Source organism: Clarias gariepinus, chromosome 13 (genome assembly GCF_024256425.1).
Source record: "Clarias gariepinus isolate MV-2021 ecotype Netherlands chromosome 13, CGAR_prim_01v2, whole genome shotgun sequence".
NCBI classification, from domain to species: domain Eukaryota; kingdom Metazoa; phylum Chordata; class Actinopteri; order Siluriformes; family Clariidae; genus Clarias; species Clarias gariepinus.
The window spans coordinates 11,949,829-11,977,211 of NC_071112.1; the positions used below are offsets into that span (position 1 = coordinate 11,949,829).

At 36.5% G+C, this 27,383-nt stretch overlaps 2 protein-coding genes across 2 annotated transcripts; both read right to left on the reverse strand.

The window, feature by feature from the left end:
- Positions 1 to 1,577: 1,577 nt before the first annotated feature.
- On the reverse strand, positions 1,578 to 17,227 carry LOC128535608 (serine/threonine-protein kinase Nek9). The gene is made up of 23 exons (XM_053509624.1): positions 16,399 to 17,227; positions 13,624 to 13,801; positions 13,485 to 13,540; positions 13,319 to 13,389; positions 13,092 to 13,197; positions 12,761 to 12,892; positions 12,541 to 12,651; positions 11,563 to 11,627; positions 10,592 to 10,642; positions 10,172 to 10,364; positions 9,383 to 9,527; positions 9,021 to 9,221; positions 8,872 to 8,918; positions 8,396 to 8,557; positions 8,182 to 8,290; positions 7,890 to 8,051; positions 7,610 to 7,777; positions 7,116 to 7,175; positions 6,780 to 6,964; positions 6,545 to 6,685; positions 6,305 to 6,430; positions 4,112 to 4,165; positions 1,578 to 3,482 (listed from the first exon to the last, which is right to left on the reverse strand). The coding sequence occupies exons 1-23, from the start codon at positions 16,579 to 16,581 to the stop codon at positions 3,360 to 3,362; spliced, it is 2,829 nt and encodes a 942-aa protein (XP_053365599.1). The 5' UTR covers positions 16,582 to 17,227; the 3' UTR covers positions 1,578 to 3,359.
- A 1,737-nt stretch (positions 17,228 to 18,964) lies between these two features.
- ndc80 (NDC80 kinetochore complex component) lies at positions 18,965 to 26,880 on the reverse strand. The gene is made up of 17 exons (XM_053510007.1): positions 26,686 to 26,880; positions 23,902 to 23,995; positions 23,684 to 23,761; positions 23,232 to 23,358; positions 22,848 to 23,020; positions 22,588 to 22,690; positions 22,207 to 22,296; positions 21,916 to 22,009; positions 21,622 to 21,722; positions 21,380 to 21,524; positions 20,788 to 20,993; positions 20,298 to 20,450; positions 20,120 to 20,209; positions 19,831 to 19,923; positions 19,545 to 19,675; positions 19,326 to 19,428; positions 18,965 to 19,238 (listed from the first exon to the last, which is right to left on the reverse strand). Exons 2-17 carry the CDS (start codon positions 23,988 to 23,990, stop codon positions 19,113 to 19,115), a joined length of 1,902 nt encoding a protein of 633 aa, XP_053365982.1. The 5' UTR covers positions 23,991 to 23,995; positions 26,686 to 26,880; the 3' UTR covers positions 18,965 to 19,112.
- Positions 26,881 to 27,383: the final 503 nt, after the last annotated feature.

Consider the following 27,383-nt stretch of genomic DNA (forward strand, 5'->3'; position numbering starts at 1 on the left):
AAGCAAATCTGAAGTAATTATATAATTGATTTTGTATTTGTCTGATGACAAACAATAAAAGCTAACTACTCAATATGTACTAATATAAAGTAAATAAATATAAAAAGGATCATGTGATTGGGGACACATCATTAAAACTCAAGTACTTTTATTAAAACAATGCATGCAATTCTCACTTACAGTATGTTTGTGCAGTTATATATTGGAAAACACTTCAGTACACCCACAACAGACATCAGCCATAAAATCTTTGGTGAAAACATTTCAATATAGAAAAGCACTGTTTTTTAAAAACATGAAAATCTCAATAAAATATAGGAATATAGAAAGCAGAAACATTATATACCATCATAAGTCAGCATATGCAGCTTTAGAAGGTAAAAAGGCACTAAATTGCTATATTATATATACACACACCCACACACTCAGGTAAACCTTGGATTGCGAGCCTAATTCGTTCCGGAAGTAGGCTTGTATATCAAACCACAAATTTCCCCATAAGAAATAATGGAAACTCTCATAATTCGTTCCACAACCCAAAAATATTCATATAAAAATAATTAATACAAAATGTAAAGTAAAAATAAAAATTATCCTGCACTCCACCTTTAAAGCATCCCGACAGAGCAGTGTTTGTGTGTGAATCTGAAGTACAACGAGAGAGGAGGAGGAGGCTACTGTGTACAATGACTTACACGCACACAAAAACACACTAACGGAAACACTGCTCTGTCTGGAAACTTTTTTAACAAGAAACCTCTCTAATGACGCACACATACACTAACGGAATCACTGCTCTTTGACAGAGAGGTTCTGGAAACTGGATCTTTAACAAGAAACCTCTCTAATAACACTTGCTTTTGCTTTACGCACACACATGGTCACAATGTTATAATAAAAACAGTACATTTGCATACTGATGTTAACTATACGAGTGGCACACTAAGACTGAGCATGGCAAGTGTGATCACGTGATGCTCAGCAGACAAAACGTATGCATACTACTCGTATATATCAAGACCTCGCTTGTTAATTAAGTTACAATTTATTAATTCGTCTCATCTTGCAAAAAAGTATTATTTATTTTAATTCGCATGCTACTGCTTACATTTTGCACTGAAGATGTGGGCAATTTGCTATCCATTGTTAATAAATGGAGCACAGTGAGATATGGTCATAACGAAAACAAAATACAAAAATAAAATTATGCAATATACACACAAATACATAAAAACATCCTTGGTTTCACTGAAATTTTAAAAAGCAGAGAATTTGGTGTGTTCGGGAAAGTGCATGTACAATTACACCCACTTTTGGCAAGAACATTTTGATAATTATTCTGTAATAATGTTACCTACAGGATTTTGTAATACATAAAGACAAAGGATCTATCCAAAAATTATTTAATGACCTGGTTGAGCTGTAACAAGAGTAACCCACACACAAACCCATTAAAACCTAGAAGAGCTCACAAATTAATTATAACAAAATATTGCATCAGAACAGGTGGACTGAAAGGGGATATAATAAATGTATTCTAATATAATAAAAAAGCTAAATGCCACAATTGGCGGGGGGGGTGTTGTTGCCAGCCCACCACAGCCCACCACAAAAAAGATCAGATAACTGGTTTTGGCTTCTGCTTTCCTTTAGACAGTAACAATGCAGCAGCAAGTCAGGAAAAAAAATAGGTGGAACAGAGGGCATTCCACAACACCGTAACTGAGTCTCACCGGCTCCTCAATAATACATTCTTTAGCTTGTGGCCCAGAAATCAATCAAAGCCTGCCACAGACACATCAAGTTTTTTAATTCGGCTTGTAAAACAGAAGCATACTGATGCTTACTTGGTCAAACTCGTGTTTGATACCATGTGATGTATGCAGAATTTTTTTTTTTAATGGCATCAAGTAAGAATAGTCTTATTGTTTAAGATTAGATCTTTAACAGTTACGTAGGTGAATAAGATCCAGAAACCTTTTCCCATCTGGATCTACAGTGTATGCAAAAAACACAAGCAAGCATCCCTGGCTGGAAGTTGGTTTTTTAAGACAGGATTTCTCAATGGCTGAGTCCATAACTTAATCCAAAGTTTTTGATTATGCTTTCATATACTTTCCAGATTATTTGTAGGGAGTACGTGGGGAAATCAACTATTGCACCTTTAAATGCTCCACCTCTCCCATAAACTTAAATTCAATTATACTATACAATAACATAAAGCACTAAAAGTTCTGTAGGGAAAAAAAAAAAAAAAAAACCTTAAACAACTACAATGTGCCCGGTTTCCAGGCCGTGTATATGAAGATTCAGTATGCTCTGTAAAACATCATTAATAAGTTGCTTTAATAGCAAAGTTGTTTCAGCAAACAAGGACACCTCAGTTGGTTAACATGTTCACTCTATACTCTTCCATTGCTAATTTCTCTTCTCCTTACTACTAAAGGTATAAGAAACAAAAACAAGTAGGAGCAATTAAAAAGATGGTGAAGAAGCAGCCCAAGATTCACCCAGATTTAGAAACCTAAAGAACATCCAAGACTAGGGCATCTTTCATTAGTGCCTCCTGAATTACACAAAATACACACTGCAACCACAAGAGGGAGACAAGTATACATAGTCTGAAAATCAGTAGTACATTCCTCATCACAGATGGCTGGATGATATGCGCAAAACCTTTTATACATATTTGCATATAACAGTACATTCAAAAATAAAAATCTTTTACTGGTGGCAGGTTTCCAAAACTCTTCCAAATAAAGTATGTAAAGAGACACACACACAAGAAAATACATATGATGGGTTTGGCATATCTAAAGGCCCCACAATATACAACTGAAGGAAATGTCTTTGCATTTTTTTTCCTGTGAGGGGGGAAAGAAAAAGATGCGTTGAACTCAATACTGAAAATAAAGACCCCACATGTAAACTTGCTTAAAGCTCGCCAGGTGCTGGCTTGGCAATAGCATTCATCATCCAAATAGGCATTTTAAAAGATCTTAAGCAGTACTGAACCATAATTGAACCATAATTATTCCAGATCATGGTTCAAGAAGAAAAACATACACTATTGCCTGACATGCAGGTAAACACAGCCATAATGCAGCAGGAATGCTGTGGACAACTAATATAACTTTGTACTGATACAAGAAGAGAATAATCCTTGATTATTACCAGAGGCAGCAAAAATACATGGTAAAGCACAGTCATTTCCCTCAAGCTGTGATGGTAGTAATACTCAGGTACAACTGAGTAAAATCTTTCCCAATCAGCTACTCACTTGGGTTTCAGTTCAGAGAAGATCTTTTACTGCACTTTGTTATACCATGTTAAGTCCATGTGTTGTCTCATTCTCTCCCTCATTCTTCTTTATCATCAGGTGGACTCCCATGGTGGTTGCTCTTGTCACAATGATCAGCACTTCCTTTGAGGTCATTAATGGCTTTTCTCAGTCTTTCATTCTCCTCGAGCTGGTCGTTATACTGACAATTGATAAATATATGGGTGTTTAAAACAATATTCCTAATGGACATAATCTCCAGTGCATAAATGGGATAACAGACACATCTACAAATCCTATAGTCTCCTAGTTTCTAGCACTATTCACACAGGATTACTATTACCTGAGGAACTCGTGTGATTTAGAAATGACCTCTACCAGGACCTTGGTGTTTGAAGAAATATGGTGGGTAACTTGTCAGTAATTTTTACATCAAAATTCCCTCACAAGATTAAGATAGCAGACAAATTTCTGCAATTATTACAAATCCCCAGGTACTACCAATCACGTGCGAAAAGTGCTGAGGTGTGCGATATCCTAAGCATTCACCTTGGACTCGTCTTTCTTTGGAGAAAATTTAAACCTGTCCCCCAAATTTAAAAAAATTAATATCCCCTAGCATTACTACATCCACTACTTTTTATTTGTTATTAATTTCCTGCCACATAGTGCACACAAATTAAAATTATGTGCGAGAACTGACGTGCATGACGTCCTTGAGTATAACAAAATGCACAGACTGAAATATGAACCAGGTATAGCAAACACTTCAACAGAAGATGATTCAAGCTACTGATTTCCATGCAGATATAGAAACAAATAGCTACTCACCCGTTTCTGTAACAGTTGAATTGTTGCCTCATGATTTTTCACAGTTTCTTTGAGCTACAACAGATAACGGTTAATTGTAAACCAAGTATGTAATATATATATATTAAAAAAAAGTAATATCATGTAAAGTCATGACACAAATGTCTAATGCTCTTCTTGGATTTGTTTGGTATTACCCCAGTAAAACTTGTCATCAGTCGTGTCAATGGGGAAAGCCTCCACCTTAAGCCTAGTCTTTTTTGGTACTTATTTGTATCCAAGCAATATCCATTATTATTATTATTTTTTTTTAAACAGGAAGGTTGCTACTTATAAACTTTCAGACATGTGACTCTGACCGTTCAATTGCAGCTACAGTACCAGTCAAAAGTTTAGACATCTCCTTCAATGATTTTCTTTATTTTTATTATTTTTAACAGAGCACATTAATACTGAAGACATCCAAACAATAAAAGAATATGAATATATTTTATATATTTTTTAAAAACAGAATACGTTTTATAGTTTAGATTGTTCAAAATAGCTACATTTAGCTTTGATGGCAGCTTGGCACAATCATGTCATTCTCATCAGATTCACAAGGTAGTTTCCTGGAAGGGCTTTCAATTCATATGTGTCCCTTGTCAAGAGCTATTTTGTGATATCTCTTGTCTTCTGAATGTGCTTTGGACCATCAGTTGTCTTGTGCGGAGGAAGGGCGGGTACAATGTCCATAGCCCCATTTAGTGCTAATAAAACTACTGTACACATCCATAGTATGGTAAGAAAAACTCAGTAAAGACAGAAGTTATTCAATCATTACTTAACAAAAATAAAGGTCAGTCAAGGCGAAAAAGATTTTTAAGAATTTATCTCCAATACAGTAGTCAAAACCATCAAACTCTATGATGAATCAGGTTCTCGTGAGGACTGTCCCAGTAAAGAATGACCAAGTGCTACCCCTGAGAATAAGTTTATTAGAATGACCAGCCTGCCTCCGAGTAGCGCAGTGGTAAAGCGCTCGCCCTATCATCCGGAGATCGCTGGTTCGAACCCCGGGTGATGCTGTTTTCCTTTCACAGCCGGAGGCACAGAGAGAGCTGATTGGCCGAGCTCTCTCAGGGGGGAGGGATGAGAAGTACTTGTGCTCCCACATTAATCACGGCTCTACAGCCAATCAGGGGCGTCTGTGAGCTCGCGCACACGGAAGGAGCGGCTAGCACTTTCCTCCAAGTGTGTTACTCCGCCCCTAACGGTGCGTGAGCGAGCAGTTCGAAAAGATGCGGTTGGCTCGCGTCACGTGGTTCGGAGGAAACACGGGATAGCTTTCGTCCTCCCGACTGAGTGGTTGTAGTAGCCTTGATCGGTGTGGGAGCCTCCTAGTGACGGGGAGTAATTGGCCACGACTAGATTGGGGAGAAAATCAGGGAAAAAAGAATTGGACAGGACTAAATAAAAAAAATAAAAAAAAGAATGACCAGCCTTACAAACTGCAGATTTACAGCATCTCCAGAGTAGAGGCCACATAAAAGCTAATTGGAGTTCAAGTGGCAGGCATCAACATCCACTGTTGGATGCAGACATTTGGTTCTAACCGCAATGTCATTGCTAGACGTAGAGTGGATGAACAGATGGTTCCTGTGAAGCATGGAGGAGGTTTAAGGGTGTGGGGATGCTTTGCTGTGACACTGTTGATGACCTGGTCAAAACTGAGGGCACACTTAATTAGCATGGTTACCACAGTGACATGCCATCCTATCTGGTTTGCACTTAGTGGGACCATCATTTATTTTCCAACAAGACACTGGCCCAAAACACACCTATCGCCCAATCTAAATCCAACTGATGATTCGGGAGAAGATAAAATGGTAAGTGAATAAAAAGCAGCCAACAAGTACACAACAACTTTGGAAAATCCTTCAAGATTGTTGGAAAACCATATTCCAGGTGACTACCACATGAGGCACATTGAGAGAATGTCAAGATTGTGCCAAGCTTCCATTAAAGCAAAAGGTGGCTAATTTAAATAATCAAAAACATAAAACATTTAGGGTTATTTAACACTTTTTTTTTAAGTACCTAATTCCATATTTGTTGTCATGACTTCAATATATTCATTCAAAACATTCATTAATATACAATTAGTAGTGGACAAATGTTAAAAACAAAGCAGTGCTCAAGTTGTCTATTCTTATGTCTCTGTGAAATTCTTACCTGTGCCAACTCACTGCTCGCTTGGCAGCAAGTCTGTTGTGCAGATTGTTGTTGTGGCAAGTTATTTTTCTTACAAGGTCCAGAGTCCAAGCCATTTATGTTCTCATAGTCTACCCATGCTGTTTGCTGGAAACATAAACAGCATACATGAACAATGTTACAATGAAAATTGATTGTGTTTTTAAACACACTCAAAAACCTAAGAATCCTCAATAATTTTTTTTTTTTTTAAACCCGTACCATGCAGTCATTTCCACTAGCAGCAGCTGCCGCTGCTGCCTTCAGTTCTTCCAGCTCCTCATATGGGAGTGTGTCACTTTTTGTGTAGGATGAAGTCAACGGGCCACCAGGCATGGGAATGAATTCAGCATCCTGCAGCTCCTGATGAGGGAAGATCAGAAGTGAACTCTAGGCATCTTCAGGGAGGCTAGCTGTTCTGGAGAAGTACTTTACTAAAGTAGCAGGTAGTGTATACCTTCTGCAACCAAGATGGACAAGAACTCTCATTGGTCTTGCTCTCCATTGATACCATTGATGGAGTCTCAGGACCTCTCTCCTCCAGGTCAACCTCCACTGTACCTCCCATAATACCCTCTCGCATCTCAGAGTCTGACGCATATATATCCAAGTCCATAGAAGAGCTGGGGCTCTGACCTATTCCTAACAATATTTACATTAAAAAAAGCAGAATTCAATTTAAAACAAATCCCCATCAGACTACAGATCAACACGAGGTAAATTAAGCACTCAATTTATATGGAACTGCAAGTATGTAAACAAAAATATAACACCAAAATATAAAATTTCTTACCACTTCCAATAGACACTCCACTACTGTTTGAACGGATTGTTTTGGAGTTAAGGAGCTTTTCTGTAAGAAGCATAAAAATTTGTTTAAAAAAAAATGCTGAACCCTACTTAAAATTTAAACTACTTATATTTTATTACCAAAGATTTTGGTCAGTAATAGTGATATTATTTAAGCAGTAGTAGATTCATGTTTATTTTGTGTAGCACATCTGTCTCTTAACTTGTGCACCACAAAAGAGCGCACACTGTATTTTTAGTGACCTTATTTTTAAATGAAGAAAGACTGTTTGTTTAAACAATCTGAGCTAAATCAATCTGTGTCACATAACTAAAATGTCGGGATTGTACCACTTGAAATATTTAAATCAAACTTGAACTAACATAAAATATATCATATCATAAATTGTTAATAAAATTTTTTTAATGTTGTCATTTAAAAAGAAATGTGTAAAATCTGCAGCCCTAGTTTTGTGGAGTAAAAGGTGAGCTAATTACCCATGATAATGATTGTGTGCCAACCCCTGCAGGACAAGTCAGGCACGTGATGTAGAGAACCAAATATGGGACGAGGAAGAGCAGGGCAAACCTCGGAGCCAAATCCTCGATCAGCAGGCATACCTAAACGTCCATTTCCTGCATTTCCCCAGGCAAAGATCTGATTATCTGAAAGGAAAAAAATAATAGCTGTTAATAGTGTACATGCGTTCATTTAATTTTAGTATACTTTCTCTACATTTCCTTTTTGCCTCTTTTCATTAATATGCTCCTTGCTTACCCTCTGTGGTAGCAATCGTGAAGCCATCTCCACAGGAAACCTTGGAGACAACTTTTCCCCCAAAGGGTCCTAAAAGCAGTTGAACACCTTGATGTTTTTTGAAGTCCTTTACACCAAGCTGGCCAAATTTATTGCAGCCAAATGTCATCAAACGTCCCCGTTCTACAGTTAGATAGACAAAAAAAGACAATGAATATTTCTAATAGTTCTGTCACAAATGAGTGATTCTGTAATACCTAATGAGTTATTTTGTAATACCAAAATACTTTTAAAATTTTAATAAATGCTCTACCATCAATGGCTGCTGTATGAGTCTTTCCAAGAGCGATGATTTGGATCCTAAAGCGGGCAAGCAGCTTTACCAAAGTCAGAGTTGTCGTGAATGGTATGTCCTGACAACCCTAAATGACAGAATTAGATGTTCTTAGACATTCTGAGGGTTAAAGAAATGTACACTAAAACACACAAGAAATTGCTTCAGTGTGAGCCCTTCATGAGATTCATACCTCCCCAAGGTGGTTCTTAATACCAGTAATGCCTTGATTGAGACCTAGCTTGTTAAATTCATTATTTCCACAGGCCAAGACTTTTCCAGACTCTGTAAGGAAAAATGTTCCATCGTTCCCACAGCACACTGAGTCAATACAGGCACCCTTTGGTACTTCAACCTGCACATCACACATATAATATAGGCAAGTTACAGAAATTGAAGGCTACCTGCCCTCCATTTGTTACTGTGATAAATGTTGTGCTTAATGTTGTATTTGAATTGTCAATAAAATAAATAAGACTCAATCAAATGAAATAATTACAGTGGACATGAGGAACACACCCATGCTACTGTATATTCATGTGTACCAGTGTGCAACTACACAATTAACTATATGCAACATAAAACAGTTCAGCACAGACTGCATGATGCAATGTAAATATTTACTAGAAATGTATGCTGGACTTATACAAATAAACTATAGATACTTACTAGCATAGGAGAGGCAAAGTCATCCTCGCAGTCCAGGCCAAGTCTACCTGCCCATAAGAACATAATCTCATGTTAATAAAACACGTTATTTAAAAACCAATACCGCAATCTTTAACTTTTCTGGTACTGTGAACATATCTAGTGCTCACCATGTTCTCCACAGCCCCAGGAATAGATATGTCCACTGTGTGTCAGCACTACCACATGGTTATCGCCACAAGATACCTGTCGCACTGGTCGTTCCTGAAAGAACTCCAACAGAACCGGCTCTAGAACTTCCATACCCTTCTCATTCTCCACACCTATACAGCCATAATAGTCTGAGCCAAACATGTACATTTGGTCCTCATCTGGTAGGAAAGATCAAAGCACACATTCATAAACATAAACAAACTGGTTTTATAAACAAAGCAAAAAAAAAATCTACTGAAACAAATCAGTAATGTTTGATTACTTTACTTAAACCTAACGTACCTTTAACAGAGTCAATAAGCTTTTATTCTTCACTTACCAGTTACACAGGCAGTAAAGTCTGCCCCACAGGACACCTGCTTGATGGCTTTTCCCTGCAAACGTTCCACTTTGCGAGGTTGTCGGTATGAGGCCTGATCCCCATGCCCGAGCTGGCCCACCATTTTGGCGCCACCTTGAACACTCTACGCAGGAAAATACACATGTTTCAGCCATATAAAATAACATGCTTCGGTTATACAAAGTAAATGCTTGTCCACCTGAAATGTCTCAAAGCCATGCCAAAAGCTAAAGGCAAGCAACCTCTACATGACGTCGATTTACAAATCTATACCAAGTACAACCATCAGATTCAGAACCCTGCCCACTTAAAAAATTAAGCAGCTTTCGCTATTAAGGTTTTTTTTTCCCCATACAGTAAAAGAAACAGCGGCACGGTGGTGTAGTGATAAGCACTGTCGCCTTGCACCTCCAGGGTCAGGTTCGATTCCCGGCCAGGCTCGATTCCCGTCTCTGTGTGCATGGAGTTCGCATGTTCTCCCTGTGCTTGGTGGGTTTCCTCCGGGTACTCCGGTTTCCTCCCACAGTCCAAAGACATTTAGGTTAGGTTAACTGGCGTTCCCAAATTGCCCATAGTGTATAAATAGGTGTGTGAGTTTTTTAAATCAAGGTTGTTAATAATTAGGCAAATTACATAAGTCTTTAAAGAAAACAATTACATTTCAAAATACTTGGAGATTAAATTATCTGCATTATTTTTTTAGTATCCAAAAAAAAAAAAAACACTGATTATGACAATTATGTACAGAATATTAATTTTTATTCTTACAGCCCAGGTGTAAAGCTCTTTCTCCACAGTAACCACAGCGAAATGTGTCTCCCCTGCACACACTTGCTGAGCACTAGTGCCACCCTTAAACACATCCAGTTTCTGAGGAGTAAACTTCCCTCCTCCCCAGAAATACACCTCTCTGGAACGGGTTGTTACTACAGCAACTGGCGTGTCTGACACGGTGCTCAACCTAAAACAAATACTGAATTATATTTTATATACAAATATATATATATATATATATATATACACACACACATATACATATATATACACACACACATATATACATATATATACACACACACATATATACATATATATACACACACACATATATACACACACACACATAATGAATTAATCCCAGACTTGTAAAAGCATACTAAATGAAAAAGCATTTATTGTTACACCTACCTGGGCTTTTTAATTGCTGAATTCAATGCAGCCACACGTGTCTCCAACTTCCTGCAAGCATCGACAATGTTTTAAAACAGTGTTAGATTTTTTGTCCTAAAATAAAGCTTTATTTTTTTTTGGAAGGGGGGAAGTAAACAGAAAGAAAAACCAAAGTGAGACCCTGGACTTTACAACTGCAACAGTTAAAGTGGTTCACAAAGCATGTGGTTCACAAGTGGTCGAAGCACTTGACTGGACGATATACAACACTGTGCAAAAGTCTGAGGTACATGTGAACAAATGCTGTAAAGCTAATAAAAAAATTTTAGAAATATTCGGCAAAAAAACACAAACAAAAAAACAGCACTAACCTATGATCAATATTTGGCATGACTTGACTATGCTTCAAAAAGCGCACGGGCGGGCTCTGACACGCCACCCCGGAGAGGGAGAGACAGACACACACAGACTGTCTGAATGTACTGGTTTATTCACAGATAAAGAGGTATATAAAGAACTAATCCTGTTCCAGAGTCTACTACGTCTTAGCCATTAGCATGTTTTGGAAAAATCTGGGGTAATAAAAGCCATAGGAAGAATTACTATATAAGGAATAAGGAAAAAGAGGGGAAGACTCTGCAAAATATAACACCATCTAGGGGGAAAAAGATTTAAAAAACACTCATGGCAGTTGAAAATACAGTTTTATAAAAATCTTGCCTTGTAAATTTTACCAAGCATTTTGGTCAATCTGATATTTCTTCCAGAAAAATTATTACTTTTTATTACTAAAAAAAATATATGTTAAAAAAAAAGTGTACCCCAGACATTTACACAGAAATGTAAGCTAAAACATCAACAACACAGCAACACTATCACACACACAGCATATAATTTTTTTTTTTTTTTAATGTAACAGAAAGTTTACTCCTTACTATACGCATTCTTTATGAACCATGCTTTTTAAATCCTTATAGTTTGACACTTACTGTTTATCACAGGAGATAATGGGCAGGTCAAGAATCTCATCAGCACTAGGTCTCTTCTCTGGATCCTAAAACACAAATGTATATGCATTTATTTACATGTATGTATGCTGAGTTACAGTCTTTTGTTACATTTACATTTGGGCATTTGGCAGGCGCTCTTATCCAGAGCGACTTACATTTGTTAGCATCTCCATTTGCATTATTTTGTACTGCCAAACTACATACTTTTAACCAGTGTTGGGTGTAACGCGTTACAAAGTAACTTTTTTGATGTAACGAGTAATCTAACGCGATAGGTCTGCCATTTAATTACTCAGTTATTTAGTTACTTTTTCAAAAATTAAATTTGTTATTTAGACAATTTATGTAATCCGTAAGCCAGACAGCAGTCATTCTCAATCCGTTTGTGTGTGTGTGTGTGTGTGTGTGTGTGTGTGAGAAAGTCATTGTACAAGCCCTGCCCCCCCAATCTCTGGTATTCCTGCTGTTATACCCCTATCTCACCTAGGCAGTTTGACAATGGGAGGACGACGCGCGAAAAGATGGAAACCTAAACACAGCGCCAAAACTCACGGTGAATCATGATGAACCGTACTTATGGCTACTGCGCACAACCGCGCAGGTAAAATAGGGGTATTAGTATACCCCTATTATAATTATTTATAATTATAAAGGTCTTGACTAAAACAACATGCATAAGGAATCACAAAGGAGTTTTCAGTTTCTGCAATGGAAAAGTACTCTAACTAGTTACTTTTATCAGTAAGTAATGCTGTAATGTAACTGATTACTTTTTAAAGACAGTAATTTTGTAATATAATTAGTTACTATAAAAAGTAACATCCCCCAACGCTGCTTATAACTCTGATAACACAAATTATTGTGTAAAGTAATTACAGCTTTACATTAGAAAAAGAGGGAACAAAAAGAGGAAAAGGGGAAAAAAACAACAAAAAAAAACTACTTCGATCTGCTCACCTGATCTAAGCATTCATAGACTATCTTTATGAGATCTGCTGAATAAACATCTGAGTTCATCTCCATAGTAAAGTTGCCCTGGACGATCTTCACACACAGGTTCAGAGGGTTCTGGAGATAAAATGGGCAATAAGCAATCCTAGGCCAAACAGCCAGTGCTAAGTTTAACAACAAAAGTAAGGTATTCTCAAAGACAGTGTTTTTTTTTTGTAATAAATACCGTTGCGTCAAAGGTCCTGGTGAGCGTCAACATCTCATATAGAACACAGCCCATGGCCCAGATGTCTGATTTAAAGTTGTACTTGACCCCTTGACAAAGCTCCGGTGACATGTAGTAAGGAGTGCCTACACACTGAAGGACAAATTACAGATTGCAACAATCTATAGGATATACTGTAGCAGTATCTGTGAAGTGAATAGCAAATTAGGTCAATGTTGTCATGCCTGAGCTACAGAGATAAATGTGGATTAAGGATAAATTACATGTTATTTAGATTAGATAGAAAAGGAAAAATAAATATATATTCAAAATCCTAGCTGTATTCACTCACTGTTTCTGCCATTGAATACTCAGAATCCAGCTTCTTGGCCAAACCATAGTCTCCTAGCTTTATTAAGTTCGTCTTGGTGAGGAAAATATTTAATGTTTTTATGTCCCTTGAAGAAGGTGAGCAAGAAAAGTATATAATGTTATTTTAAAATCACAGTATTGTTTAAGATTTAATTAAAATTAAAAAAGCCAGCAGAAGTGTACCAGACATACATGTAATATTCCTACCTATGCAGAACACCAGCTTTATGAATATGAGCCACAGCTGATGCTATTTGGAAGAGATACCATATAACATCCTGAAAAGATAATCAAAAGCTTAATGTCACAAAAAAAAAAAAAAAGTTACCCATTTATAAACCCGTTGTCAATATGAACAGTTTTGAAATAATACCTCCTGTGCAAAGAGATGACCTCTCCGCTGGTTAATTTTATCATACAGATTTCCACCTGGGGAAAAAAACATGTTTCAGATGTTACAAGTTCATATAAAAAAACTTCAAATATGAATATAAATAAATACTTTTTCTGACCATTGCAGTATTCCAGCTCTATCAGCAAGCTGTTCTTGTCCATGAAGTGATTGTAATACGCGATGATGTTGTTATGTTGGAGAATGGACAGGATGCTGATTTCGTTCATGACATCTCTGCGCTTTTTATCTGAAAGGCCCGTAAGCTCAACCTCCTTCCAAACCACCAAGGAATTATCCTAAACGTAAATGAAAAGTCACAGTGATGACATATTCATGTGCTTTACATGTTTGTGTGTTGTTTTTTTTAAACAATGTACAAGTTTGAGATGATGTCGATCATCTGTGGTGTTGAAGGTGACATAGAGCTGCATGGTCACAAACGTAAGGCATGAGACACATTAATCTGACATTGCATAAAGACAGAATTGCACACTTAATGATTCTAAAGAATCATAACAATTCATGACTAAAAAGAATAATTTTTTTTCCTCAATTAAGAGACGGTTGAAAAAAAAAACGTGTTTAGGAAAAACCATGCCAAAAATGCCCTTATGAACTGCTGTTAAATCCCATTTACCACTTCCGCAACTTTTGGTACAGATCAAAACAAATTTGTGAATCATGATAAGTCTTGGGCAGTCATACATATACACACACACACACAAGACTGTGGCTTATCAGCAGCTTGTCAGTAGGGAATTTTTGAGTCAGTAGGTTGAAATTTTTTCAACATGCTTAAAAAATAGGGGTTGCGCTTTTGCTTTTTATGATCAGTATGTCTGTTGCAGGCCCACCGCAAGTTTCTAAAGCATACTGATGGTCATTCAAGGCCCTCTGTAATCAATCATAGCACCAGAATGGTATTACTGGTAAGTGACCTTTAATTAAAATAAGTACCACCCATAAGTACACTCAGCCATAACTTTCAAACCATTAACATAAAAGCCCAGGTTTTGGGTTTCCCATGTGCCACTGGAGTGGCTCTGGCCCCTCAGAGAGTGATGTGATGTCTGGCACATCATCGGTGGATCATTCGGTTACTGTGGGATGCAGGGTGGGGCCTCCATGGATAAGACTGGTTTGTATGGAATGTATTTGGACTGTGGGAAAAAACTGCAGTAACCGGAGGAAACCCACTAAGCATAAGGGAACTCCAAGCACACAAGCCCAAGGAGGAAATCAAACTCGGACCCTCTGGTATATGAATGTTATTTAATTCACCTGGTGGTGATGTTAATATTATGGCTGATCAGTGTAAACAAACAGAAGGATTAATGATTTTATGTCAGAAGATTCCATGTAACGTATATAGAATATTACCCATAGCACTTGACCAGTTGTCACGTCTTTCTGAAGGAATCTGTAGACTCCCATTTTTAGTTGATCATCATTATCTTTGTCCACACTATACCAAAAATTGTCCGATTTTCAGCTCCTTTAATTGTTTGCATTTTACATCAGCTCTGCCCTTACTGCTTTATTGATTTGCCATAAAAAATGACCTCTGAGCTTGTCTGTGGCAAGGCAAGCTACGGTTTTGAATGGTTTTGAATCTGCAGCGATTCGTAGCAAATAAACATAAAAGTAGTAACTGAGCTTAACAAGCTGCTACTGTATACAGTATAGACTGTATAAAAGTACTTACTGTACATGATCTAGAGAGCATGTTATTTGGAAAAACAAAAAAAAAATTGTTCAGTGACATCATGAAGTAAAAGTATAGTCTGTTTTCCCAAGAAATTATAAAATGTAAAATTAAAACAAAAATATCTAATATTTTTTACTTAAATGTTTTTTTTTATCAGGATATACTACCATATTGCTGTCCATAACTGTAAAGGACAAAGAACATTCTTGAGAAGAAGACTAGACACAGGGTTTCTTGTTCCATGTTTGGTATTTGTGACTTGTGTGAGAAAACTGAAGATGGTCTGGACATTAACAAACTGAATAACTCCAGGGCAAAGAATAAAAAAAAAAAGTATTGAAGGATGGAATCTGTGTTAATAGTTTAAGACGCAACATGAATCTAATGGACAAAAATTTTTTTACCAAATGCAACTTTATTTTTTATTTTTATTCATACACATATGGTCAAAATACACTGATCAGCCATAACATTATGACCACCCACCTAATACTGAGTAAGTCCTCCCTTTCCCCCTTTTGCTACCCAAACAGTAATGATTTACCTTTTTCTTAATTTGACCTACAGTATCTCTTCTGACCCTGTCTCCAGTTCACCGGTTTTCCTTTTTGTAGGTCCGGACCACTGCAGCATGGGAACATCCCACAAGTGCTGCAGTTTTGGAGTTGCTCTGACCCCGTTATTTAGCCATTACAATTTGGCCCTCCTCACAGTAGCTACATTTTCAATATCACGTTACAATGGTGGCTGGAAGTTAGTGGGATATATAAGCAGCAAGCAAACCTTTTTTCCTAAATTTGATGTGTTAGGAGCAAAAGCGTAAGAATTTAAATGCCCCCTAGACAAGGGCTAAATTGTAATGGTTAGACAAGTGGGTCAGAGCAAGTCCAAAACTGCAGCTTTTGTGGGATGTTCCTGGTGTGCAGTGATCAGGACTGTGAGTTGTCCAAGAAAGGAAAACCAGTAAACTGGTGACAGGATCGTGGGTGGCCAGGGCTTACTGATCCACATGGGAAAGGGAGGCAGATCGAATTAAGGAAGAGGTTATTGGTGGTTGTGGTAGAAAGAAGTCAGAACTCACAGTGCACCACTGGTTTGGGGGCAAAAACGGGAGACCCAATCAATATTAGGCAGGTGATTATATTGTTATGGCTTATCAGTGTATGTTAAAGTATTGAAGCCTACCTCTGTGCGTCTGTATAACGTGGCTTCTCCGAAAGCGCCTTTGCCCAGCACCCTGATGGGGATGTAGTGGAGCTTCTCCTCCTCTCCGCTCAACAGGCCCGGGGCCGGGGCGCCGCCGCTCACCGACTCGCATACCGAGTCCGAGAGAGACGCGTAATGCCGCTCATAGTCTTCCAGTGACATTTTGTTGACAACAGTTCAGTCGATTATGATAAATAAACAAAAAAAGGAATGAGACGATACTACATGATCAGCGCCGCCTAACTACCCCAGCGGGTAATATTTAGACTCCTTCAAAAAGTACAGTCTCGAGTCTACAAATGATATTACCAGATTTGCTAGCTAATACAACTCTGCTAGCATTAGCGACCTAGCCTAAACTAGTTTGGTATTTATTTACTTAACTGACATGTCTGGAAAACCTACACGCATTTGATATTACAGACGCACAACTAACTATAAAACACGTTTCCTGGTTTGTTCTTCATAACAGCCCGCAGATAAAATAAAAAATAAAAAAACTTATCACAACCAAACCACAAACAAACAAAAAAAGACTAAAAAGTTTGACGTTAGCAAAGCTAGCTAGTTAGGAAGGTCGCAGATTGAGCAAACTTCTGTAACTAACCAGCTAACACGGAACTCTCTGGAACTCTGACAGGAATATAAAGCTGTCCAACAACGCCTGGGTTTCTATCTAAAATCACTATTACAACCACAGGGCTATCTGTGTTCATCACTTTTAGTAAATCGGGTCCAGTTTCTCAGGGATATGAAGAGGCGTGGCAAAGAACCTGGAGTCGGATCCCGAAATGATTCTTCAATCCGCCAGATGTACGAGTAGTTCATGATGAATCGATACCGAAACCTGAATTCTGCTGCACCATCCGGTGTTTGTGTCCGACTCTACACCGAATTCCAATGTTTCTACAAGCAACGTGCAGTTTTAAATCATGTCAGGTGTGTAAACTGTTGAGGTTTTTACAACATTGATTAAATTTATGTTTAAAGTTCAGTAAAGCACATTCAGAAAAGAATCGGGTCTATACAGGATTACGATTCATGTATTTCGAATTCAAGAACAATTTAAAATAAAAGTCCCAAACGTGTTTTTCACGTGCTGCAGATATTTGCAGATGCACGGATGCTCCTCCTGCCCATCTATGCGTTATAAATATATCTATTTGTAATAATAAAAAATGGTACATACATATAGTGCCTTGAAAAAGTATTCATACTTTTCCATATTTTGTCCTGTTACAACCACAAAGGTACTGTAAATGCTTTTTAAGGGAATTAACCAGGTAAAATGAAAGGATATTTTAATAATAAACGTTTTACTTTCCTTTATTAAAAAATAAATACCTGAAAAGTGTGGTAGGTTTTCAGTTGTCATACCCTTTATATATATTTTTAGATAATGAGTTGAACTGTGCTCCATGATATGTTCAAAGCTTGAAATATATTTTTATAACCTAACCCTGCTTTAAACTTTTAAATAACTTAATCCCTAAACTATCTGGTGTGTTTCTTGGGCTTCCTGATGCTGTTTGTTCTCTAACAAACCTTTGATTTGGATAACAGCTGTATTTATACCGAGATTAAATTACACACAGGTGGACTCTTTACTAATTAAGTAACATCTGAAGGCTTATCTGTATTTTAGTTAGAATTATCAGAGTAAAGCATGCAGAATAAATATATATATATATATATATATATATATATATATATATATATATATATATATATATGTGTAAATGCAAAACATTTCCACATTTTAAAAAATCTATTCATTATTTTTCTTCCACTTCACAATTTCTGCCACTTTTTTTTTAATTGCCACTGGGTAATAGTATCAAACTGTGTATGAGATGCACAATTCTTAAAAAGCAAGAGTCTAGCAGCTTGATTTAGGTTTATTGAATTTCCTATTATTTTGCATGCGCTGATTTGATGGTCGTTGTCCATCAGCATGATTTGATTTTCCTAAGCTATGCCAAGTTGCAATTCTATGTGAATGACTATGTGCTTTTAGTGACCTATGATAAACTGGCATCCAATTTATGGTCCATTCACATTTCACATTTAGAGTTCCTGCCATAGGCTCTGGATCTACAGAGACTCTAACCAGAATAAACGGTTTGGTAACTTAATGAATTAAGTTATTTTGACTGCTCAGGTTTATTTAACTTTTATGTTTAATTTCCACTATTTGTTGAGCTAAAATACAAAAAAAAAAAAAGAGGCTACTATTATAGTCTACTATTAAAAAAAAAGCAATTCTAGTTTCACTACTGTACATTTGGATAAATACAAATAAAAGCATAAAGAACATTTATGGCATAAGCTGTTATTTGCTATTATTCAGCACTGATGGGGGAATCATGTATATAAAACTATCACGAAAGTAAATATTGAAGTGCTCAGCATTATTAATTTTACAAACATACTGTTATAAAATGTATGGTCTTGTTCGATAAAAAAATAATTGTAGTATTTTTTGGCGTTTTAATACTCTCTTTTAACCATTTAGAAATATACTAATAAATGAGAATTAATATTATAATATTTAGACGAACATGTTTATTTTTTTTACAGAGGACAAAACATAAAACAATTTAAACATTAAAAAATAATTTCCAAGGTCAACATAACTTTCCTTTAACAATTTTAAAAATTATTTACAGTTTTTTTTGTTGTTTGTTTAATAATTAAAAACTGTGTGCTCTTGCAACAAAGTTTTCAACTATGTCCTTCAGCTGCTGCAGATCGGCTTGGTCTTCACAGATAAATTCAGTCAGCTTGTCCATTTTTTTAACTTGGTCGTTACATTGTTTCTGAAAATGTAATTCAAAACATAATTAAAACCATAAACATACATGAACCTCACACACATGCAGTATATAATTTTTTTTTTTTTTTACCTCAACTATATCCAAGTGATTGACTGCAGCAGCCAAGATATTTGTCAGATTGTGAGACACCATCCGGCTTTCCTCTTTGGTTTCTTGAAGAACAAGATGGTACCTAATAGACAAAAGTGTGCAATACTGACTTTTTTCTTGTTGGTCAAAAAAAAAAAAAAAAAAAATCATATTTTAAAATTATAAGGTAATAGAGCATGGTTATGCATTTTCTCTTACTGTTGTTGGGCTGCTTTTAGCTGCTCTTCAGCTTCCTCATGTCCATCCATGACTTTCTTTTCTAGAAGCTTCTTGTGTTCTTCAGCGGAATCAACATCAGCTGCCCACTTTTCCTCCTCATGAGCCATATCCTATTCAAACAAGGGTTTATTGTTTATTAGCTGCTGAAAATAAAACTAGTTTGATTACTTACCCATACTGTTGATAACCCAGTAGTTTAAAATACCAAGTTTTTCCATTTTATCAAGCGTCTCTGACATTGGAAAAATGAATAAAGGACATGTACCTGCATTTCACGCTCAATCTGCTCATCTAGTCTGCGAATCTGCTCCTTTAGCTGCTTTATGTCAGTTCGCTTCTCAGAAATATTGGACTTTATCTAGAAATCAGCAAGAGGACAAGCACATTACTCAGCTAGCGTGTTCATGTTTCATACTGTTAGGAGCTCCAAGCTCAGTTAAATAAGCATCTAAAGATCTTGAGATATTAAATTATTTATATAAAATAAAAACCTAGTGAGAAGTTTACATATCTAAGAACACCTTAAATGACAAGCAGTTTATCTCCTTTCATACCTGTTCAACTGACTCATCCCGGCTCAACTTCTCATTAGTCATTTTGCTGAACTCCTCCTCTACATCCACCAGCATTCTTTTAAGATAATTCTATAAAAAGAGTTACAAGTACATTATTAAGAATGTTATTCTGTGCACTTTTGAGTGTTGATTATATCTTTAGTGAATTTGGCTATACCTGAATCTGAGTCCTGATCTGGGTGGCAGTGATTGGACCCTCGTCAATAGCTGTTCTGATCTCAAAGTCATGGCCACAGGCATTCTCAGCAGACTGGGGAATAAGCTTTAGCATGCGCGCCAGTTTGTGGTACTCCGCCAACTTTACCTCAGCCTATAAGAGCACATTAAAAACATGTTAATAAGAACAGTAGGAATAGTGGTTTCCTTATCTCTAAAGTCAGAGCAAAAAAGCTTGCACAAAACTATGACCTCAGCCCCACTGAGGGGTAAACTTGAATAGAAGCACCCTAGGCCTCCTCTACCATTAACAGTGCCTAACAACAATGCTCCTGTTAGAGCTGTAAATCACAGGTTGACTATTAATTACATTTGATTCCATTTTTTGCACTGCATTTTCAGATTACATCTTTTACCACTGCAAGTATTTTATAATTTTTTTTTAAATGTTGAATCAGTTTTGAGTGTACTGTATATAATATCCTACCCACCCTCTCCTTGGTTTTGGCCAGGGTGATCTCCTCATTCCAAGCCAGCTGCTGGGCCTCCTCAAGACTGCGGCTTAGAGAGTTCACATTTTGCTGTAGTTCGTTCCTTTCTCTGTTGATGCGTTCTATATCAGCTGGTGTAAACTTCTGATTCTCCAGAATGTGCTGCAGCCTAGCCTGCTCCCTCTTCAGACTCTCAAGCTGAAGGTCTACATAAACAGGCATTTATATCCTTTTCGTATAAGACAAGAATCTCCAACAGAATTTTAGTAATTCTAAGCATACAGCACTAGGCACACTACTTAATGGAGGGATGGAACCTGGGCTTATTGTTACCAAGAAAATGTAGATTATCCAAAGATTACCTGGGTAATTAATCAGGACTCACCAAATTATAATATACTGATACACTGTATACTACATTCATAATAAACAAAAACAAACGTTTCATATTAAATAAAACTAGAAATGGATAAAAAAATATAATATATAACATATTGGCCACCTACACTGGTAACCCCTTCCTTGGAGAAAACCTAAGGTAATGTTAAATCTTTTTGGGAAAGTGGTTTAAATTCTACAAAATAGGACATACTTGCTGCCTCCAGCTCCTCAGACAGTGCAGTAGCCTTATTCTCTATGCCAGCTTTAAAAGACTCCAAGTTAGAACGGAAGTTCCGAAGCTTCTGGAGGTCAGTCTGCAATTTCAGTTTCTCAGTCCTCTGTCCCATCAACCGATCCTACACAAACATACAAACCAGTTGTGTGAGAAGATAGTATATACAGCACTGTTTAGGATTTATGCATCAATGTAATTACAGTAATTGACAAACTTACAGTATGGCTCTCTTTTTCCAGTCTTTCCACCTCAGACGTCAAAACTCTGTATTTCTCCTGTTGTGACTCCAAAAGTCCCTCGTCCACATTATACAGTCTTTCTGCAGAAAGACATTTGATTGCGCATATTTTTCTTATTAGCTGTTAAGACTTTTTATATTTTGTCATACTATTGAATTTGAAAATTGCGTTTATATTCTTTATGGGCTTATCCAAAATGTCTTACTTAAACAAAAATCATGACCTGTCCAAATAATCTTTTTACTGTTATGCTACTATGTCCGTCCGACTTACTCAAATGATGGAGGTAGACTGCATCCTCTTCCTCAAAGGTATCTGCTCCTTGCATGAACTCATTATAGGTCTTACAGCAGTAATCTAAAAAGAGCTGGAGAGACAGGTAAGGCATGCATAAAACATACCACAAAAGACAGACTATTAAATCATTGAAAACAAATGTATTCAGGGCTGTTTGATTCAAGTTCATGTCTATGTTAATATGTTAATAGTGGGTAATTTTGCTAATTAGAATTACTGGAAGTTAAATACTTTCAGTCAAGTTTGTTAAAGGAGACTGTATGGTACCTTATTGTACTCCATTCCATCCTCCAGCTCAGTGTATCCCTCTGAAAAGTCCTCAAACAGCACATCCTGACCTTTCGTACTGGTAAAGCGCTGCAATGACAAGTTACTATGATTTGTTTTCTGGAACACTAAACACACTCATTTTAAAAGCAACACCATACAATTAGCACTATATAAATTAATTATGGGGACACGGTTTACAAACATGGTTTAATATCAAATATGTGTAAAAATGTATGCATCACAATCATCCTTTCTGCAAAATATTCTATTCATTAAAATAATGCTGTCCCTGGGGACAATACATTAAACTGTGAAACTGAGTGCCAGATTTTGGTTTAATCACCTAGAATTAATCAACGATCCACAAACCAGTTTTACCTTAACTGTGTCAATGAGCCAAACGAGTGCTCCCAGAGCCTGAGGCCACGTATGTGGAGCCCCAATGGAGTACATGGAGCTTTTTGATAATGGAAATGGGTACCTGTTAAACAAAGTACACCATTTATTTCAATAAGATAAAAAGAGATTAAATAATATATAATATATAATAATAATAAAAATAATAATAGCAAAAACCGTCTTAACAACAGAATATTGTTTAATGCAACATAATTTGAAACCAAAAAATTTCACTCTACCCTAAATCTCTCAACATCCTAGGGATTTCCTCTTCAATTTTGGCTGTGGGCATCTGAAAGGCAGGGTCCAACAAACTGTAGATAAACTCAAAGATCTTTACAAACTCTTTTGTGGAAGGTGACTGGAGAGATTTAACAGTGATTGTAGCTGGGAATCCATTATCTCCAAGGAACTGCAAGGAAACATAGGACAATTCAATCCATTGAATAAATAAAGGTTTTAAGCTTTATGAGACGCTTACAACTTAATTCAAGCGGTAAGGGTGTACACTGTCAAAACATTAATTAATTAAAATAAGGAGAAACAATGAACATTTAAAAATAATGGGACATTATTGGTTATTCTACAAGATTAGAATGGAGATGATTTTCTATCTCACAAACCTCACAAAGCTGCTTGATACACTGCTGAACAAAGGATTTGTCATGAAGAGGTCGGGGATCCTTCATCTTCTCTGTACCTCCATAAGTTCCAAACATGCTGCTTCTCTGCCCACCAGGACCTGCTCCTCTGTGGACAAAAAAAAATAAAAAATAAATAAACATTAACATCTGAACCTGAAAAAAAGGGGGATGCATTTATAAAGGACTAAAAACTAAAAAATGTTTGGCTGTAAATAGTTGCTAGGCAAGGAATAAAACAGTGCAGCGTTGTAAAAACAGAGTTACTGTTTCCATCCTCGTGTCAATTATTTTCCCATAACCTATGCCGCAGCAATTGATCAGTAATTAATGTTACTAATTTATTATTGAATTTGTCAGGAAGTCATAATTTTACCCATTCATAGTTACAGAAAGTTCACAAGACAAGTTGCACAAACTATCAGCACACTTACTTTCCAAAAAAGCTGGTCCTCCTCTCTGATGTGCTAGATTGAGGCTTTGGGATGTTCAGCTTGCCAAATACATTATTGCTGTAAAAATAACATAAAAGTGTCATGATATTTACAGTCTCTCAGCTGTCAGCCACTACTGGGTTGTTACAATGCAAGTAAGCAAGTTGTTATAAATGCAGCTCAATGCATCACAACACCAAACACACAAGTCTGCGTACCTCTGTGGTGTGGCATTCACCATACTCATCCTGCCATCAGTCACACGCATAGGCATCTCGGAATATCTGGTGCTTGGTCTTCGGCTCATGTTGACTTTAAAACAAAAACAAGAAATCATTTAAGCAAAATTTCACAATTATATCGTGACATGCCAAGTCAAATAAAAGTTGCAGCTCTATCTAAGCATGCCCATCAGGAACGAAAGACCAGAGAGCAGTCCTTTTAACCAAATAAGAAACAAAGTTATATGCTTTTAATGTGAACCTTAAACCTCCAAATCCAATCACAGTCACTTTATATTTACATTATAAATTTCAGTCATTGACATCAATCATTATTGAAAACTACACAATGTTTATTCAATACCACAACTCCAATATGAATTACAGTTAACCCTATAAACACTAATTAATTTACCTACATACTTTTAAGCTAATATGGTAATAATGAAAGCTGTCTACATATGATGCATCTTTTTTTTCCTTTCAAGAAAGTCTAAGCTATCCATATACATATATGCATATTAAGTTCAGGTGTTTTTTTTAAATAATTTTGTAGAGGAGATGTCTGAAATATGGCAATAGCAGGACCATAATTAAGAATTACTCATATGGGATACTATGACTTTTGCATAATTAAACAAATGAATGCACAAGTATCTAACTGAAATAATATTTGCATTACCACAATGAATGAATAATTATGTCCTTTACTGGAAACAGAAAAAAAAAAATTGCATATGCATATAAGATTTTTAGAATCTTTTCAGCTGTAGTGACCCAACATGACCTGTGTGTATGTAAGTGCGTATAGAGGCAAGTGAGTTGCGCATATCATTGATCATGCCTTTATGCAAAACTGTAGGGAAGGTTAACAGAATGTTAGAGATTTTTTCCCCCTTTAGTCACTGTCCTTTTTACCACATCTAATAATGAAACAATGACATGAAAAAGGGGATTCTGAAAAATGGCATATGAGCCAACAGTCTTCTACATGCAAAATTGAGCTGTGAAGCATCACAATTAATGTGTTGCTCATGCAACAACTGTATGAAAATAGCATTTGAATCTTTATAGAAACATATCTAAAATCCATAAATAACATTAACGGAAGTTTGAAAATAACCAACAATTTGGACCAATCCCAAAATATGTTAAATTCTTTCAAGATAAAAAATTAATTCAACCACAAAGCATTTATAATTCAAGATTCTCTTGGGTATAGAGCACATCACTAGGAAGTTAACCATTGATACATCACTGTATTCTGTACAGGAGACTTTGGGCACAAGCCGGGGTACACTAATCCATCGCAGTGTGTGCACACCCACACCAGATAACTTGGGAACACCACTTAACCTAATCTGCATGCCTTTGGACTGTGGGATTAAACCAGTGTACCTGGAGAAATCCCACCAGACCTTAATCAGGAAACGAACCCTCAATCCCAGAAGTGTGAGGCCACAGTGCTAACCACTACGCCATCATGACACCTTGCACAAAGATGACAAGTGTAACTTAGACATAGCGACAGTAGTTTTCATCGAGTAATAATATATATAGTATATTATAAATATAAATAGCTATTTCTCATATATATATATATATATATATGAGAAATAGCTATTTGGAAACATGTCTACCTGTCTTATGTCGTTGTTGTTGCTGTTTTTGGAAAGACCAACTGGTCATGTTTGGAAATATTTATTTTAAAATTCCTGAAGATTTTGGAGTTTCCTATTTACTAATACACATCTGCAAAAGAGCTGCAAGCAGCTGATTAGTGTTTTCTTTTAGAACATTGGCGGCTCAATGGTAGGTTTCTCATCTGCGTTGTAGAATGCCCAGGTTCCAACCCAATGCCCAAACCCCAACCACTGGATGTGTGGGCCTAAGTCCAGATGAAATGGGAGGGTTGCATCAGAAAGGGTACCCGGTTTAAAGCCAGTGCCAAGTTGTTGTGCGGAACGGATGGTACGCTGCGGTGACTCCTCGACAGGAGCAGCCAAAGACTAACAATACATGTACCGGCTCAAACCTTATGTGTGAAAGTGCGTATATATAACTAAGCAATAACAATGACGACATATATTCAGGGAAAAAAACTTTTGAGGGAACAGGTATAGAAAATCTTGTTCTGCATTTAATATAATTCTATCTGACCTGTTAATTACCACATGAATGCATTGCTATTCTGCCCTACCTAGTCTTTTCAAACACCAAATCTCTAGTTATAACAACTAGCTCATACAAAATCACTGTGTATTCTTCAATACACATGATGAAGACAGCATCCAATCACCCTGCTATATTTCCTAAACGTCCAAAAGACTGACATTATTCTACTGATATATTAGATTTTACCCTCAGTACATTAATTCAGCTGCTTTGTCTCACTCTACCTCCATCTACAGGGCTAGCCAAGTCCCTTCGCTAACATATGCGACCTCTCCTAGAGCTAAATTAAATATGCATAGCAGAAAAAAAAAAAATAAATAATAATAATAATAATAACAAAAATACATTTTGTAAAAACTGTTATGAAAACGAAGACGCACGAAAAACCTACACGTAATAAAGATTAGCTAACCAGGCTAACTCAGCGCTAAATAAGCAGCAGAATGAACACGAAGCCACACTAGCAAAAAAAAAAAATAATAATAAGCCGAAGAGGAAAATACTGACGTTAGACAGCTGCTTAAACAATTTAATTGTTCATATCACTTTAAAAAAAAGATTAAGTATGATTATCGTACTTTATCATAACGAATAAACCAGAAATACCTGAGATGGCTTCGTCTTGTGCTGTTTTCAAAAATTTCCGCCAACTGATTTCAACGTTTCTCGTCGATGACGTCACGCGGAGGGCTACATTCAAAAGTTCAGCGTGTCCGTCCGTACACGAGAGGTTTCGCTTAAATACTCTAATTTTACTTCATCTTACGTGTTTTATATTTTCCCAAAACAACTGTATCTATATACCTGACTTAATGTTTAGTTCGCTTAAAAAAAAAATCAGATGTGAATATTTATTGTACCGTGCGTGAAGGAGTCGGCTCTTTAGCTATGAGCAGACTCGGGTGTATGAATGACTTGCCCTTTGTTTTTCAATATTTTACAGTATTTTTTTATGGATTAAAGAAATGCCACTGCTATTGCAACGTAATGTTATTATAATTACTCCAAGAAAACTCCTGACCCACATCTGAGCATTTGTCCAGAATAAAGAGCATTGCTTGCTATTAATGTTATGTTATGTGTAGGAAGGCTAAGTAATATTTCATGAAATAGTTTTAGCTTTAATTATGCAAAGAAAAATTCAATTTTATTTATATAGCGCTTTTAACAATGGTCATTGTCTCAAAGCAGCTTCACCAAAATGAAAGAAATTCATTAAAAAATAATTACCTCATATTACCATTTCTCTCAAACATTGTTCACAAATCAGTCTAAATGTGTGAAAGTGAGCACTTCTGCTTTGC